Consider the following 17,334-nt stretch of genomic DNA (forward strand, 5'->3'; position numbering starts at 1 on the left):
ATCAAAACAAAGGTCATCTAATGCAAGTAACTATCTGTGCCTGAATCCCCAACGAAACACCTCAGTCAAAGGGTCATATCCAGTAAAAGCAAAAACTCCATATGCCCAGGGAACCTATAATTCCATTTTGGGAAACCACAGGTTCCTCCTTTTAGCCACTGAAACTGCCTCCCTCTAATTGCTGCCTAATGGACCTAGGTCTTTCCCTTTTATTCATAAAGAAGTCAAAGTTCTTGTCAATATGATCAACTTTCAAATATCTATGGCAGCTACTAGGTCAGATGCTTCAGACCTTTCAGCATTTTCCTCTTCCTAAGTTACAACTCTAGTTCTATGAAGTGTTTACCTCTATCTTTTGCTCTCTTCAAAACATACTACACGTTCATCTAAACCCTTCTACGTAAAACTCAAGAATGGTATTTAATCTTAATCATCAATCTTACAGAAATTAAGTTTTATTCTTAAAGGCTAGGCATATGCTCACAAGACTAATCCGTTAATCTTGTTTAACATTTAATTAAAAGTATGTATTTTGGGGCCAGGCGCGGTGGCTCAAGCCTGTAATCCCAGCACTTTGGGAGGCTGAGGCGGGTGGATCACGAGGTCAAGAGATCGAGACCATCCTGGTCAACATGGTGAAACCCCGTCTCTACTAAAAATACAAAAAATAAGCTGGGCATGGTGGCGCGTGCCTGTAATCCCAGCTACTCAGGAGGCTGAGGCAGGAGAATTGCCTGAACCCAGGAGGCGGAGGTTGCGGTGAGCCGAGATCGCGCCATTGCACTCCAGCCTGGGTAACAAGAGCGAAACTCCGTCTCAAAAAAATAAAAAAATTTTAAAAAGTATGTATTTTGTCTTAACCAATGTATTTCTATCTCATTTGCATATCTACATGCATTAAATTTGTATTTTTCCTGTCAAATGTGATTCTCTCTGTAGTAAGAAGTGTCCTATCAAAGAAAAGCCCAGGACCCAGTCTTCACTGCAGAATTCTACCAAACACTTAAAGAACAAATAATAATTCTCAAACTCTTCCAGAAAATTGAAGAGGAGGCAATTCTTTCTAAGGCATTCTATGTGACTGACATTACCCTGACCACAACCAGACCAAACATTACCATTACCAAAACCAGACAAAACACAACAAAAAGAGAAAATTATAGGCCAATATTCCAGATTAATATAAATGCAAAAATCCTAGCAAACTGAATCCAACAGCACACTGAAAAGATCACTCACCACAATCAAGCAGCATTTATCCAAGGAATGCAAGAATGGTTTAACATATAAAAATCAATAAATGTGATACATCATATCAACAGAATGAAGAACAAAAATGACATGGATCATCTCAATAGACATAGAAAAAGTGAGTGCTAAAATTCAACATCTCTTCACAATAAAAATTCTCAACAAGTTAGGTATAGAAGAAAAGTACCTCAACACAATAAAGGCATGACAAACCCACAGCCAACATCAAACTAAACAGGGAAAAGTTAGAAGTTTTTCCTCTAACACCTGAAACAAGACAAGAATGCCCACTTTCATTCAACACGGTACTAGAAGTCCTTCTCTAAGCAATTAAGCAAGAGAAAAAACAAAAACTAAAATGCATCCGAATTGGAAAAGAAGTCCAACTGTGTATCAGCACTGTTAGAACTTAAAAACAAATGCATTAAACACTTGCAGGATAAAAAATCAACATATGAAAGTCAGTAGCATTTCTACATACCAAAATAAAATAGTGGAAAAAAAAAAAATCAAGAAAGCAATGCTACTCACCAAAAACTGTAGAACACTTTGGAATAAATTTAACCAAGAGGTTAAAGATCTCTGCAAGGACAACTACAAAAGAACTAATAACAGAGATTAAAGAGAGCACACACCAAAAAAATGGAAAGACATTCAATGTTCATGGTTAGAAAAATTAATATTGTGAAAATGACCATACTACCTACCAAAAGCAGTCCATAGATTCAATGCGATGCCTATCAAAATACCAACAACAATCTTTACAGAAATAGAAAAAGAAAATACTAAAGTCTGTATACAACCACAGGGGGGAGAAAAAAAAACAAAATAGTTGACACAATCCTGAGCAAAAAAATAAAAATAAAGCTGGAGTGATCACAATACCGGACTTCAAAGCACATTACACAAAGCTACTGTAACCAATGCAACATGGTAATGGCCTAAGAGCAAAGACAAAGACCAATGGAACAGAATAAGAAACCCAGAAATGAATCCACATATTTAAAACCAACTGATTTTCAACAAAGGAACCAAAACATTCATTTGGGAAGGAATAATCTATTCAATAAATGGTACTGGGGAAACTGTACATTTATGAGCAAAAAAAAAAAAAAGAGGCCGGGCGCGGTGGCTCAAGCCTGTAATCCTAGCACTTTGGGAGGCCGAGGCGGGTGGATCACAAGGTCAAGAGATCGAGACCATCCTAGTCAACATGGTGAAACCCCGTCTCTACTAAAAAATCCAAAAAAAAAAATTAGCTGGGCATGGTGGCGCATGCCTGTAATCCCAGCTACTCAGGAGGCTGAGGCAGGAGAATTGCCTGAACCCAGGAGGCGGAGGTTGCGGTGAGCCGAGATCGCGCCATTGCACTCCAGCCTGGGTAACGAGAGCGAAACTCCGTCTCAAAAAAAAAAAAAAAAAAAAAAAAAAAAAAAAAAAAAAGAAACTAAACCCCATCTCTCTCCACATACAAAAGCAACTCCAATGGATTAAAGACTTAAATGTAACACCCAAAACTAAGAAACTACTAGAAGAAAATGAAAAATGCTTCAGGACATTGGTCTGTGCATAATTTTAGAGACCTCAAAAGTACAGGCAAAAAAGCAGAAGCAGACAACTGGGATTAGATCAAACTAAAAAGCTCTACACAGCTAAGGAAACAATAAACAGAGTGAAGAGAAACCAACAGAATGCGAGATAGTATTTGCAACTGATCCATCCAACAGATGATTAATATTCAGAAAATACAAGGAACTCAAACAACAACAAAAAGCAAATAATCCAATTTTTTAAAAAGGCAAATAAACTGAATAGACATCTTTCAAAACAGACATACAAATGGCTAACAGGTATATGAAGAAAATGCTCAACATTACTAATCATCTGGGAAATGCCAATCAAAACTATAATGAGATATCATCTCACCCGATTTAGAATGGCTACTAACAAAAAGACAAAAAATAATAAGCACTGGCAAGAATGCAGATAAAAGGGAACTCTTACACACTAGGAGGGAATGTCAATCAGTACTGTCATTATGGAAAACAGTATGGAAGTTCCTCAAAAAACTAAGAACAGAACTACCACATGATCTAGCAATTCCACCACTTTCAGCGTATATATCCAAAGGAAACGAAATCAGTATCTCTGCACTCCCATGTTTACTGCAGCACTATTCACAATAGCCAAAATAAGAAATCTACCTAAGTGTGTACCAACAGGTGGATAAATAAAGAAAACGTAGTATATATACACAATGAAATACCAACTAACCACTAAAAAAGAACAAAATTCTGCCATCATGGGAACGCAGATGAGCTTAGGGGACATTAAGTGAAATAAGCCTGGCACAGAAATATAAATACCACATGCTCTCACTCATATACCAACAAAAGAGTTGAGCTCATAGAAGCAAAGGGTACAGGCGGGTTGTAGTGGCTCACTCCTGTAATCCCAACACTTTGGGAGGTCGAGGTAGGTGGACCACGGGATCAGGAGCTCGAAACCAGCCTGGCCAACATGGTGAAACCCCATCTCCACTAAAAACAAAAAAATTAGCTGGGCATGGTAGCCCATGCCTGTAATACCAACTACTCAGGAGGCTGAGGCAAGAGAGTCACTTGAACCCAGGAGGCAGAGGCTGCAGTGAGCTGAGACAGTGACACAGCACTCCAGCCTGGGCGACAGAGTTGAGACTCCATCTCAAAAAAAAAAAAAAAAAAAAGTAAATGGTGCAATAGTGATTACTAGAGTTGGGACAGGGTAAGGAGCAGGGGGAATAGCCAAAAGTTTGTTGATAGATGCAAAATCACAACTAGACAGGGCACGGTGGCTCACACCTGTAATCCCAGCACTTCAGGAGGCCAAGGATCATTTGAGGTCAGGAGTTCAAGATCAGCCTGGTCAATGTAGCGAAACAGTCTCTGCTAAAAATGCAAAAACTAGCTAGGCATTGTGGCAGGTACCTGTAATCCCAAACTACTAAGGAGGTTGAGGCAAGAGAATCACTTGAACCCAGTAGGTGAAGGTTGCAGTGAGCCAAGATCAGCCCCTATACTCTAGCCTGGATGATAGAGAAAAACTCCATCTCAAAAAGAAGAAGAAAAAAGAAAAAAATTACAGCTAGATAGGAGGAATAAATTCCAATATGCTATTAACACTGTAGCATAACTGTAACAATTTATTGTACATTTTCAAATAGCTAGAAGGGCAGCTTTTAAATGTACCTAACACGAAGAAATGACAAAAATTTCAGGTGATAAGTATGCATATTAACCTAATTTGATCATTACACACTGTACACATACATAAAAATATCACACTGTACCCCATAAATGTGTACAATTAGGTGACAAATAATTTTTTTTTTTTTTTGAGACGGAGTTTCACTCTTGTTATCCAGGCTGGAGTGCAATGGCGCGATCTCAGCTCACCGCAACCTCCGTCTCTTGGGTTCAAGCAATTCTCCTGCCTCAGCCTCCTGAGTAGCTGGGACTACAGGCATGCACCACCATGCCCAGCTAATTTTTGTAGACAAATAATTTTTTAAAACTCAATTCTCAAAAATAAGATTAATAGTGTAAAAGGTTCACTGAAGCTTTAAAAAAAATCAACAAATACTAATAACAACAACAGTGAAAAGACTCCAGTGCAAATACAGAAAGAACTAATACGTGTAGTTGGATTCAGAGATGTATTTAGTATGCACAAATAGCCTCACCACTCCCCAAAAAAGTATAAATAGGGAGCAAAATAATAAACATCTGAAAACTGAATTTTACTAGACCAGAGAACCAGCATGTTTAGTTCAATGTCCTGTCTGATTGAAAATGCTGTTCAAGAGAAACACGAAGCCATAAAACCCAAAACTAGTTAAACGAATCTCAGTGTCACACTGGTACACCAAACCTTTTTTCCAAAACAGGTACAGTATAATTTTTTTCCATTATTACATAGATGAATTCTGTCTAGTGATAAAGGAGCATCAAACTAGGTATGATTAAAAGTTTAAAATGCATGTGCCAAAAATGAACTAAATCACACTATTACTGATAGTCTTACTAACTGTAAAACTAGCCTTAACATATATTACAAGTATTACAATACTTGCTTGAAAAGAAAGCAATGCAAGCTAAGATTCTATTAAACAACACTGCTTGATGTCATATCACATCAATGTCACTTATGATAGAAAAGCAACATGTGATGTAAGCAGGTATTCTCCTTTAGTTGAAAATATACTCAATTACACAGTATGAATCGACTCTTCAGAAATATTAAGGATACCTGTAAGAGTTCAATGACTTTTTAATTTGCTTAATCTCCAAAAACCGTACTATAGGAGGGTTTTCTTAATTAAGTGAATGATGATTTTGCTAGCCATAATGTAGCCTTGAAAGGATATCGTTTCACTAAAGGATGCAGTAGCTACAAGTAGTAATCTACGGTAATAGATAACAGTGTTATTTGAATGAAAGGCTGCTCTAAATACTCATGTTTCTACAGTGTGTCTGTTTTCTTGGTCTTAAAACAATGTTGAACTGTATCGTAAAAACTAAAGATATCAACTTACAGACATTGAACATGTCTTTGCAATATTCCTATTAAGAAATGGATTGTAAACATGAGATTGTTTCACATTTATGAATCATAGTTGTCAATGTAAAAAGGGAACACATTTGTTTACAAAATGAGAGAGAAAACAAACATTTTCTCATAATACTGATAATGCCAGCATACACCATTTCAGTGATTCTGAATACATTCTCAAGTGGTATATGTAAACAGTATATTCAGTATCTCAAACCTATTACTTGGGAAAATACTCTTTTGCTCACTCACTGGAGGTTAAAAAAAAATGTATTACTGGGCACACCTAAAAACCATCTGCAAACTACAGTTAGATAAAGTAATACTTTACACAGTCAAAAACATTCAAAGAATACTGGCTGCTTTCTCTCAAAATGAAACAGCTGGCATCCCAATTTTTGTGCATCCAACAGAGAAACGTAATCTATGTTTCTTATTTTTATGACTTTTAAAACTACTTTATAGTATTTTTGAGACAGCTGAAATATAATCCAAATCACTAAACTATGTCAACAGAAAAAATGGTCTTTAACAACTACAGAAACCAACCTAGTTCAACATAACAGAAAAGATGATGTAGCAATTATTTTGCTAGTTAATTTTAGCACTAAGGTTACAAAATAACCACAATCTACAGCTTTTATTGTTGTAAGGAATAAAAATAGGATTACTTCCCTGCTTGATGTCAATGAAAACCCTTAGTAAAAGCCTATAGTGCCAGGAACAACAATCTGGGCAAGAACTACGTTGTTTCTATTTTACAATAAAAAGCTGAAGTTATGGCCGGGCACGTTGGCTCACGCCTGTAATCCCAGCATTTTGGGAAGCCGAGGCAGGCGGATCATGAGGTCAAGAGATCAAGACCATCCAGCCAGGCCAACATGGTGAAATCCCATCTCTACTAAAAAATACAAAAAATTAGCTGGGCATGGTGGCATACACCTGTAGTTCCAACTACTTGGAAGGCTGAGGCAGGAGAATTGCTTGAATCCGGGAGGTGGAGGTTGCAGTAAGCTGAGATTGTGCCATTGCACTCCAGCACTCCAGCCTGGTGCCTGGTGACAGAGTGAGACTGTCTCCAAAAAAAAAAAAAAAAAAAGGTGAAGTTATTTATAAATAGCTGAAAGCTACTGTCCACATAGGGTTTTCATTAATAACTACTGTAAGATTTCCCAGGCCAAGCACAGTGGCTCATGCCTGTAATTCCAGCACTGTGTGAGGCTGGAGGATGGCTTGAGGTCAGAAAAGAGACCAGCTAGAGCAATATAACACCACCCTGTCTCTACCGAAAATAAATAAATAAATAAATAAGATTTCTTCTTTGCAATTCTCTCTTAAATCTAACAAAAAGTTAATTTTTTCTTCAAAAATGTTTTCCATTTTGCTTTCAGAAAATGTGTGGGCCTTTTAGTGACCCAAACATCTCATAGGGCAAAAGGAACTTCGATGAAATCAAGATAAATCCCCTGCTAGATGGCACAATGAAATTTTTAAAATCCTAAACAGAAGAGCCTTATTAAGTTTCCCCCACATATTTTCTTACATATCTTAAAAACATATATACTACACATATATACAAACATTCTGCTAAATAATTGTAGTAAACAAATCTTAGTATCAGAAAATTTAGGAAGTAACTTAAGTTCCTAAATTCAAAAGTTCACTTAAAAGATAACAGAATCATAAACAAACATATCATATCACAAAAAATTTCTAAGTACTTCATAAAGATACACTAAGTCTTCTACTAGCAAAAGAAATGTAAAACAAAACTGAAGAGATTTTTCACACTAGTAATTTTTCATATCAACAGAAATCCATTTTTTAAAAAGGACAGGAAATAAGAATAAAAGTATTATGATAGGGCTGGAATTTTTTAAGTAAAAAGGTCTAACAGAATGACACATGTCAGTTCCACACCCAATATAACATCCTTGAAGGTAACTGTAGTTCCAGCAACCACCATGTTAATATTCAATAAACGTTTTTCCTGAATTTGAACTAAACTAAAAGACAGTAAGCATACAACTAAACACTGTCAAAGGTGCTTAACAATAAAGATAATTAAAGCTACTATACTGAAACAATCACTAAAGTAAAAAACTTGAACAATGCATACATAAAACAAAATTTTTAAAACTTTAAAACATTTAGAATACAACAACAGAAACAATGTAAACCTAAGCAATAACACAACACAATATAAATAAATCAGAGATACACTATTAGCAAGCAATTCAAAAGACTTCAGTATTAAGGAGTTGTTAAAATGAAGATGCCTTGTGTTGAGGTCCTCAGGCGGAGTAACCTGATAAACTTGTAGGTAAACAGCAGACCACCTATTCCCAACTTTAAGTATTGCTATAATAAATTTAAAATATACATAGAAAATGATTTAAGAAATGAAAAATATGCTGAACAAAACTGTACAGAAGAAAAAGTCTAGTCATTGAAAAACAAACCAACATCACATAAACCTGAGAACTACGTACACTAGGGAATGGTGAAGGAAAACCTCACTGTTTCATGGGAGGCTGATTTTTACCTTTACCTCTAATTTTACTCACAGAATAGGTATTAATAATTGCCACAAAGTTTACAGTAATATTTGCTTTATAAAAGAAAAACTATGTTTTTTATAAATTAACATAATGATAAAGTAATTTCTTATTAAGAATAGTTTAACCTTACAGAAAATTACCATCTTCAGTCTTTGAGTTACTTCAACTATAGACCCTGTTCTGTCCAACAGAAATATAATGTAAGACATATATGTAATCTTAAATTTTCAAGTTGACATTTTTCAAAAGGCAAAAAAAAAAAGCAGGTGACATAAATTTTAACCACAAATATCCAAAATAATTACCTCAGCACATAAGCAACATTAGAAAAAAATTGAATAAATATTTTTTAACTTTTTTTAATACTGAGTCTTCAAAATCTAATGGGCATTTTATAGCAGACCTGAATTAGGACCAGACTCATTACAAGTGACCAATAGTTACATGTAGCTAATGTTTACTATATAGGGCAGCAGAGGTATAAAGTTATTTCTCTGGTTGTAAGATACATGTATACAAAATACCAAAGGAGCTGAAATGGGAGCAAACAATGTAATATATTTCAGGGACTGGGAGGTAAGCTGAGAAAGGTCAATTCAGCCATCCTCCTTGACTGAAGAAGGCCTAAGGTGACCACATGTCTCCATGTGCCAAGCAATCCCTATTTACTAAAGCATCCCAATTTACACATGTTGTCATGCTATAATTATTAAAGTACTCCCTGTAATTCCAAAAAGTATCACACACTGAGTAATAAATTATATGGTCACCCTACCTATATCCATAATATCCTTGAGGATAACGCCACACTCCTTGGAAGAAAATTTAGTTTTAATTCTAATTCTGATGCCTGGAAAAGAAGCTCTAAATTCAAAGGAAAGAACGCTATATTCACTATCCTCCTCATTAAAAAGAAAAAAAAAAAGAAGAAAAAAGAAAAAGCTGCTGAAAATTTTCTTATTTTAAATTGCAGACTAAAAAAAAAAAAAAAAAAGTAAGAATTACCTGTTGAACAAGGCATCTGGAAATTGGGATCATTGCTATCCAAAACAGGCAAACAGAACTGGTTACTTGCAGATCCTAGCATAGGATCCTTATCGCTGAGCATGTTCTTCAGCGAGTCCTCTAAGACATTTTGACTTGCACTAAAATCCTCACAGACTTCATTCTCCAGGTTGGATCCTAGAAATAGGGCATCATCTAAGTGTTCAGTAGGAATTAAATGATTAAATGTATCAACTATATCCATGAAGACTTCTGTGTGTCTTTCAGCCCTATAGAAAGACAAAAAAAATACCATAAGAAATAAAGCTATCAATTGAAAATCACCTAATACCAAATTATTTTAATAGTTTTGAGTCTAAGAACACACTTAAGGTATTTCTGAATTATTGTTTTAAAAAAACCTCACTCGTTTTTAAGAAAATACATTTGGAAATGTAGAACGAACCTTTACTAAATAATGTTTCTTCATCATGCATGTAGTATATAATTTTACCAGAAATCCTATTAAATGTTTACTCAGTTCATCATTTTTAGGGGGAAAAAAAACTATGTACATGGTATTTTAACTTGACACATACAAAAAAATTACATGGCTTAAAGCATAAAAACAGTTGTTTTTTAACCACAACCTTTTCACAATTAAGCATCAGACACTGCTTTTACAATAAATCCACATAAAAGAGCTAAAACCAAATACTTGAAATTTTTATCCTATACCTATTAAAACCATAAAGTATCATTGTTTTACTCACAAAGTATTAAAATTATTTAAAGAAAGGTAACATATATAGACAAAGGGTTTTTATTGTGGCTAGGCATGGAAAATGAAAAAGAAACTATTAACCCAACCAATCAAAACTTAAAAAACTACACACACACACAAAGATGTGCACAAACACACCTTTTTGCAATGTCCTCTTTTAGGAGAAAAACAAGATAAGTGACAAGAAGACAATCTGTATCATGTACTTAAGTTTATTTATGTGTGTTCTATACAGGTATCAAGTTAGTCTCCCATTTGAATTGTACCTATATATTCAGCAAAAGTCATTTCAAAGCTCTACAGGAGCCTCAATTATGAAAAGTTAACCAATTAAGTTAAACTGGTTCGAGAAAAGAACAAATCAACATATTTCAGATGGTGGAAAGTCAACCAAAAAAAAATTAACCAAAAATTCCACTGATTAAACTAGAACATCCTAGGCTCCTTAATTCCAAGATTTTTGAGATTAGCTCCAAATCTAACAAAATTTCCTCAAACTAGTCTTGAATTCTTTCCCCCTATAAAAATGAGAGAAGAATTTCAGATACAAACTAACATTCACTGGTTATATATTGTATGTCACACTGCACTAAACATTTTACCAACATTTATGTAACTTAATCCCCAATAATAAATAGGATCTATTATCATCCTTGCATTATTTTTAAAAAACGCACTTGAATAATTTAAATGTTTTCCCCAAAGTCATAAAACAGAGCCAAAATTCTAACCTGGGTTTCAAGCTCCACAGCCCATACCCATTAAGTATTACACTTTCACAGTGAACTAAGGGCTGGGATGATTTCACTCATTAAAGGCTCTTTAAAAACAATTTTCTCACCAGGCCCAGTGGCTCATGCCTGTATTCCTAGCACTTCAGGAGGAGGCCAGATCACCAGAGCCCAGGAGTTGGAGACCAGGCTGGGCAACAAGGCAAAACTTCGTCTCTACAAAAAAATACAAAAATCAGCCAAGTGTAGTAGAGCATGCCTACAGTCCCAGTTATTTGAGAGGATCACTTGAGCCCAGGAGGCGGAGGTTGCAGCAAAATCAAGCCACTGCACTCCAGTCTGGGCGAAACAGCAAACTCTATCTCAAAAAAAAAATCCAACAAATTAGTGACTGCCTGGGCCACAAATAGAGGAAGGATGAACTGCAAAGGGCACGTACCTGAAAGATGATGGAAATGTCCTGAATCTTGACTGTGATAACTAACGGTTTCAAAAATCTGGTCATTTTTAATGAGTGCAATTTATTATACCTCAATTAAAAAAAAAAAAAAAGCCAAGAAAATTTCCTCACAAAAGTTAATGCCCTTCTAAAGACAAGAGTTTCAGTATCGCCGGGCGCGGTGGCTCAAGCCTGTAATCCCAGCACTTTGGGAGGCTGAGGCGGGTGGATCACGAGGTCGAGAGATCGAGACCATCCTCGTCAACATGGTGAAACCCCGTCTCTACTAAAAGTGCAAAAAATTAGCTGGGCATGGTGGCACATGCCTGTAATCCCAGCTACTTAGGAGGCTGAGGCAGGAGAATTGCCTGAGCCCAGGAGGCGGAGGTTGCCGTGAGCTGAGATCGCGCCATTGCACTCCAGCCTGGGAAACAAGGGCGAAACTCCGTCTCAAAAAAAAAAAAAAAAAAAGAGTTTCAGTATCTCTTCTCTTTTCTTTTCCATTTATTTACACTGAAATGTTAATAAAGCACTGAAAGAAAATGCTAACTACTTTACAGACTTGCTGCTTATCTTACATGCATTCTCTCAATTGACAGAAAATTGTAGCTAGCAATGCTGAAGAAAACTCAGGACAAGTTCCTTTAGGAATTCTCTACCACTATATGATCTCAGTATCAAAGAAAGCCTCAATTATCATACATCACCAATTCTTCCACCTAATATGTTTTTAGGTTCCAAAAAAATTTAGTATGTTAAATTCTGATAATCAAAAATAATTTATGAAAATATTTACTAAACGTTTTTACAATTAAGTAGAACTACCAATGGATTCATTTATTTGAATGTGCTGGAATCCAAGCCTTACTGCAGGCCAAACCTACCTCCTCTTCAGAGAATTACATCCTAATTAGTAATCTTTTTTCTCAGATCAAAAAGAAAAAAGGAAGTTTCGGCTCTACAAACAAATGGCTAACTTTCCTTCAAAAAATGGTATGCTGAATCTACTGAAAAATAAATGCACTTGTTCCCACAGGAACACGAGACTAGCAAATTCTGCAAACTTCTCTGAGGTCTTTCTGTAGTACTAACTATATGCTTGCTGTGTGCTTTCAAGTGATGGGAACATTCGTAATATTCGGAAGTTATAGTCACAAAGCTCAAGATCACACAGCTGTACTTAAAACCAGCCCATTCTAACTAGTCATCTAAAAGAGCAATTTTTTTCTTCAAGAATATTGCTATTAGTGAAACTATCCCAAAACTCCTTCACTGAAAATGGTTTCAGAGTCTATAACATATTTCTTGAAGATCAAATTTTTTAATAAAACATATTATAAATAAAATGGGTCAATCTTTCTAGTACCATTTTTAAGTCAAAATTATTATGACTTATAAAGTATGTTTCCCCAGATTTAAACAGGCATTATCAGGAAAAAGGTTTCCACCGTCACAAGTGGAGAAACACTGAAGTTAGATTTCCGTAACAATAGCATTTACTTATTCATCAAATGTTTACTAAGTAGCTACCACTGTGTAAGACATGTTTAGCAAGCTAATGAAAATGAAAATTCTTCTAAGAACATATTAATAAAGTGTATCACATTTGTGACTCCAAAGAAGACAATTTCCACAGGACAAATCACAATCCTAGTGTTTTGTGGAACACATTTTAAAGAAAATTGTTACAGATGAGTGAGAATAATTTTTCTTATGTGGTACCAACTGGCTGTAGAGGTAATTCCAAGAGAAAATGCCAAAAATGAACAGTATAGAGCCATCAAAAAAAACTACCTCAAAAGTAACATTTATTGGAGATATAATTCATTTTTAAAAATCAGTTTCAGATATAAAGTGAACAGTCTGAAAAATAAAATCACTCTAATGCTAAACAAATTAGCCAAATGTAGAAATATTTACTCACTTGTAATGGATACACTAATCTACTAAACACAATGTGGTACCCCGGATTAGATCATGGAACAGAAAAAGGACAATGACAAAAAAACTGGTGAAATCATATTAAAGTCTGTAATTTAGTTAACAGTGATACACCAGTAATAATCATCCCTCAGTTCTGATAAAGGCACTAGCATTACCAGGGAAACTAGATAAGGATATACAGAAACATTACACACCCTTTGCAACTTTTCTGTAAGTATAAAATTATTACAAAATAAAGACTTTAAAAAAAACACTAATCTAAGATAGAACGTTCTGGGATACCTAGTAATGTGGTTAACAAAGATAATTAAATCTAATTAAGGGGGAAAATTGGAAGCCAATTTAGTATCTTTGTTAATTAAACAAATCGTCCAATTTAAACAAATCTCTGTTTCTTACACTGAAATTTTACTTAAATGCTTCCCTATATAATAATAATAAGCCTATCTACTGGCATTCTAAATAATTAAAACATAATAAGCCTATTTAGGGTGTATTTTAAATGGCTAATGATATGTGTATATCCAATTAAATCAGTATTGGTAATTTGCGAATATACATGTTAAAGTCAAATTGTTTCTGGGTAAACTCATGTTTACAGACAACAGAATATATGTAGCTAAGTACGTAAGTGGATAATCTGCATAATTCAAAATGAATTTACTCATGTATGTATTAAGCATCTACTACAACACATTATTAATTTAGTGAACTCAACTCCAGTCTGAAAGTCAAGGAACTCACAATTCAAAACAATACAGACACATAAACAAATACAACACATAAAAACATCACAACAAAATGCTAAGTGCCATATTGAAGGGCTGCAAATAATATTACAGAAAAAAGTGAAACTCAGGAAGCTAAGAAAGGCTAGGCAGGTGATGTGTGCTAAAGATCCAGAAGATACTCCAGGCAAAGGGAACAAACAGCATGTCTTAATTATGAATGGCTGGTCCTGATGGACCATTTGTAAAGATTCTATTTCCCAAATAAAATTTAATCTGAGTTCAAACATATCTCCTGCTTTAAAATATGTGTTTCATCTGTAATTCTTAGAGAATTATACTGAAACCAGGTTTAGTTTATACTAACAAAACACGCTAATTATTTTCTAAGTGTTTCAGATATGAATAGAATGCAAAAAGATGAGATTTAGAAAGCGTCAACAGCAAAAAATAATTTAACTTTAGGCTGGGTATACCGTCTCACGCCTGTAATCCCAGCACTTTGGGAGGAGGCAGCCAGATCACCTGAGGTTAGGAATTCAAGACCAGCCTGACCAACATGGCAAAACCCCATTTCTACTAAAAACAAAAAAAATTAGCTGAGTGTGGTGGCGTGCACCTGTAATCCCAGCTACTCAAGAGGCTGAGGCAGGGGAATATCTTGAAACCAGGAGGCAGAAGTTGCAGTGAGCCAAGATGACACCACTGCACTCCAGCCTGGGGGACCAGAATGAAACTCTGTCGGGTGGGGGGGAAGGATTACACTTTCAAAAACTCATTTACTTTCAGAGCAAATTAAAATTTTCTATCCCAACTTTCTAAAAACAACTTCAAAATAAACCTATGTATTTTATCCTATTATTTCTTAAACCACCCCCCCACACACACACACGCAAACACACACACACTCCTATCTAACAATAAATCACTACTGCTATCAAAGGCCAAAGAGGTTATATACTAAAATGAAGTACTCTCTCACATAGTCTACATTTGTGTCTGTGAGTGTGTGTACCAGGTGGTATGAGGGGAGCAAAAATATATCAGAAAACTATTAACTCTGAAGAAAAGTTATACAAGGCAGTAGTGATGGTGGTGGTGATGGGGAATTGGTCTATGTATCATGGTAAGTGAAGGCCTCACAGGGTAACCTTTGAACCAAAATCTGAAGTGAGGTAGTGATAAATGCATAATGAGTTAAGAGCAATCCAAAGACCGAGAAGTGCAAAGGTCTTAAAAGTGGAGCACACTTGACGCCTTCTGGCCCCTATACCATCATTTAAATTAAGCAATTTCATCAGGCATTCTTACTAAAGGCCTATTTCTAATAGGCAGTAGTGGTAGAACAACAAAACTACTACTAATAGCAATGGTAATAAAACAAAACTTCTGGTACTCAAACTTCATGCCAGGCATTGTTTTACAAGCTTTATATCTGTAATTCTCTATCAGAAGTGAGTATGCCCATGCAGAGAACATTTGCCACGTCTACAGACATTTTTGGTCATCACAACTGGAAAGGGTGCCATTTGCAACTAGTAATGCTATAATGCACTAGGACAGCCCCCCACAAACACATACACACACACACAAATTATCCAGCCAAAAATGTCAACCCATTTAAGAAATTCTGCTCTTTATTTATTAATTTATTTAATCCTCAAAGCAACCCTATATTATCCTGATACACACACACACACAAAAAAATGAAAATGAAATTAGGATCAAAGAGATTAAATGATTTGCCACAGTAAGTAATGGAGCTAAAAGTTGTTCCGTTTTATTTGTTTGTTTGTCTAAGCTATCCCTTACAGGAAGGACAAAGCTAAAATTTGAACCCAGAAAATTTAAGAGTCAATGTGCTTACAATTACCCTATGTGTTTATAAGGTTAAATTCACTGGATGCTTACTGTGTGCAAAGCACTGTGTAAACAACTTATATGCATCATGCCATTTAATCCTCACAACCAAACCATTAGGCAGGTACTATCATGCCCAATTTACAAGAGAAGGGCTAAAGTTTAGCAAAATTACACCCAATATTATAAAATAAATAAGTGGCAGACTCAAATCCATTCTGTATTACACCAAGGTCAGTTCTTAACTACTATGGTGTAACAACACTGAAGATGAATCATGGGTTATCCTTCTAGGACAGTGTCAAATTATTAAGTGGTTAGGCCATGTAGTATGACACAATACTATAAAGTACCATTCTACAAAGCAAATCAACCTAGTCAAAAATTCTGCACCCCCAATTCAAATTCTGGTTCAGTTTCATTAGTTAGAATCTACTGGCAAGACATCATTAAAGAAAGCAAGGATGATAACTTTTTTTCTAAATATATCAGGTGAAAAGACAGCAAGGTGTCTGCTGTACACAGATAACTAACACCAAAGCAGACCTAAGGCCCTAGGAAAGGATCAGATGTTAAAACTGGCAAACACAGAATTACAGTAGCCAACAGTAACAAGAAAGAGTTAACTTCAAAGTTTACAGCTTTATTGGCATTATATGATAACTGACATTATAAGCATTAGGAGTTTGAATAAACCACCAAAGCAGTGGAGTTGGCTCATCATTAAAACTATGGCCTAAGTAGTAACAGCCCAAGCTAACATGTAATTGGCACACACTGTATGCCAGGCCCTGTATATTGTACGCATTATCGCATTAGCTCCTCACAAGGACCCTGTAAGGCAGCTGCAATTATTAGTCCTTCCTCTTTAGAGCAAACTGAGACCCAAATAATTAAATAATTTGCCCAAGGTCACATATCCATTATTCTTAAATTTGAACCCAGGCAGTATGATTCCTGAGCCTACGCTTTTACACTCTGTAATGTACTCTACACGTTAATTTTTATGCTTTTAATGTGTCATTAATGAAATCTTTAAAAATGCTAGAAACAAAAGTGACTCATCCTTCCAAAATAAAGCAGGAATATGCACTTAGCCACCGTCTACACATTAAAAAAAAAAAAAGTTAGCCTCAATGCATATATATAATTATCGTCGGAGGAAAAGCAATTTATCAGCTACAAACTTTTCCATTTATTTTTACTCTAAAAGTTCGTGTTTTCGTGTGCCCAGTTCACAAAAACTACAAATAAATTATTAAAGTTCAACCTTTCTGTATAATCTACCATGCTCTTCAAAACTGTCTAATAAAGTTAGATTATGCCAACAGATTAAAACTTCTAATCTTAAAATTTTTACTTAAGTATTTCTCTATATCCACTCTTAACTGTATCAGTCATAAAAATTTAAAATACCATTTAAAATGGTCTAAACTAAACACATTATGCAGGACAATAATTT

At 35.3% G+C, this 17,334-nt stretch overlaps 1 protein-coding gene across 6 annotated transcripts in view; it reads right to left on the reverse strand.

Moving 5' to 3' along the window:
- Positions 1-17,334, reverse strand: part of PHF3 (PHD finger protein 3) — an 89,278-nt gene that overhangs the window by 68,638 nt on the left and 3,306 nt on the right. For 2 of the 6 annotated variants that reach the window (XM_003926354.4, XM_074398126.1), the window contains exon 2: positions 9,408-9,676. The exons of 1 other annotated variant lie outside the window; for it this stretch is intronic. In XM_003926354.4, coding sequence (XP_003926403.1) covers positions 9,408-9,651 — 244 coding nt within the window. In that variant the 5' untranslated portion in view covers positions 9,652-9,676. Of the gene's footprint in view, positions 1-9,407; positions 9,810-11,011; positions 11,115-17,334 lie in introns of those variants that run through there. 3 more of the 6 variants (XM_074398125.1, XM_074398124.1, XM_074398127.1) reach the window with 3 other exon arrangements.

Source organism: Saimiri boliviensis, chromosome 4, assembly GCF_048565385.1.
Source record: "Saimiri boliviensis isolate mSaiBol1 chromosome 4, mSaiBol1.pri, whole genome shotgun sequence".
Classification (NCBI taxonomy): domain Eukaryota; kingdom Metazoa; phylum Chordata; class Mammalia; order Primates; family Cebidae; genus Saimiri; species Saimiri boliviensis.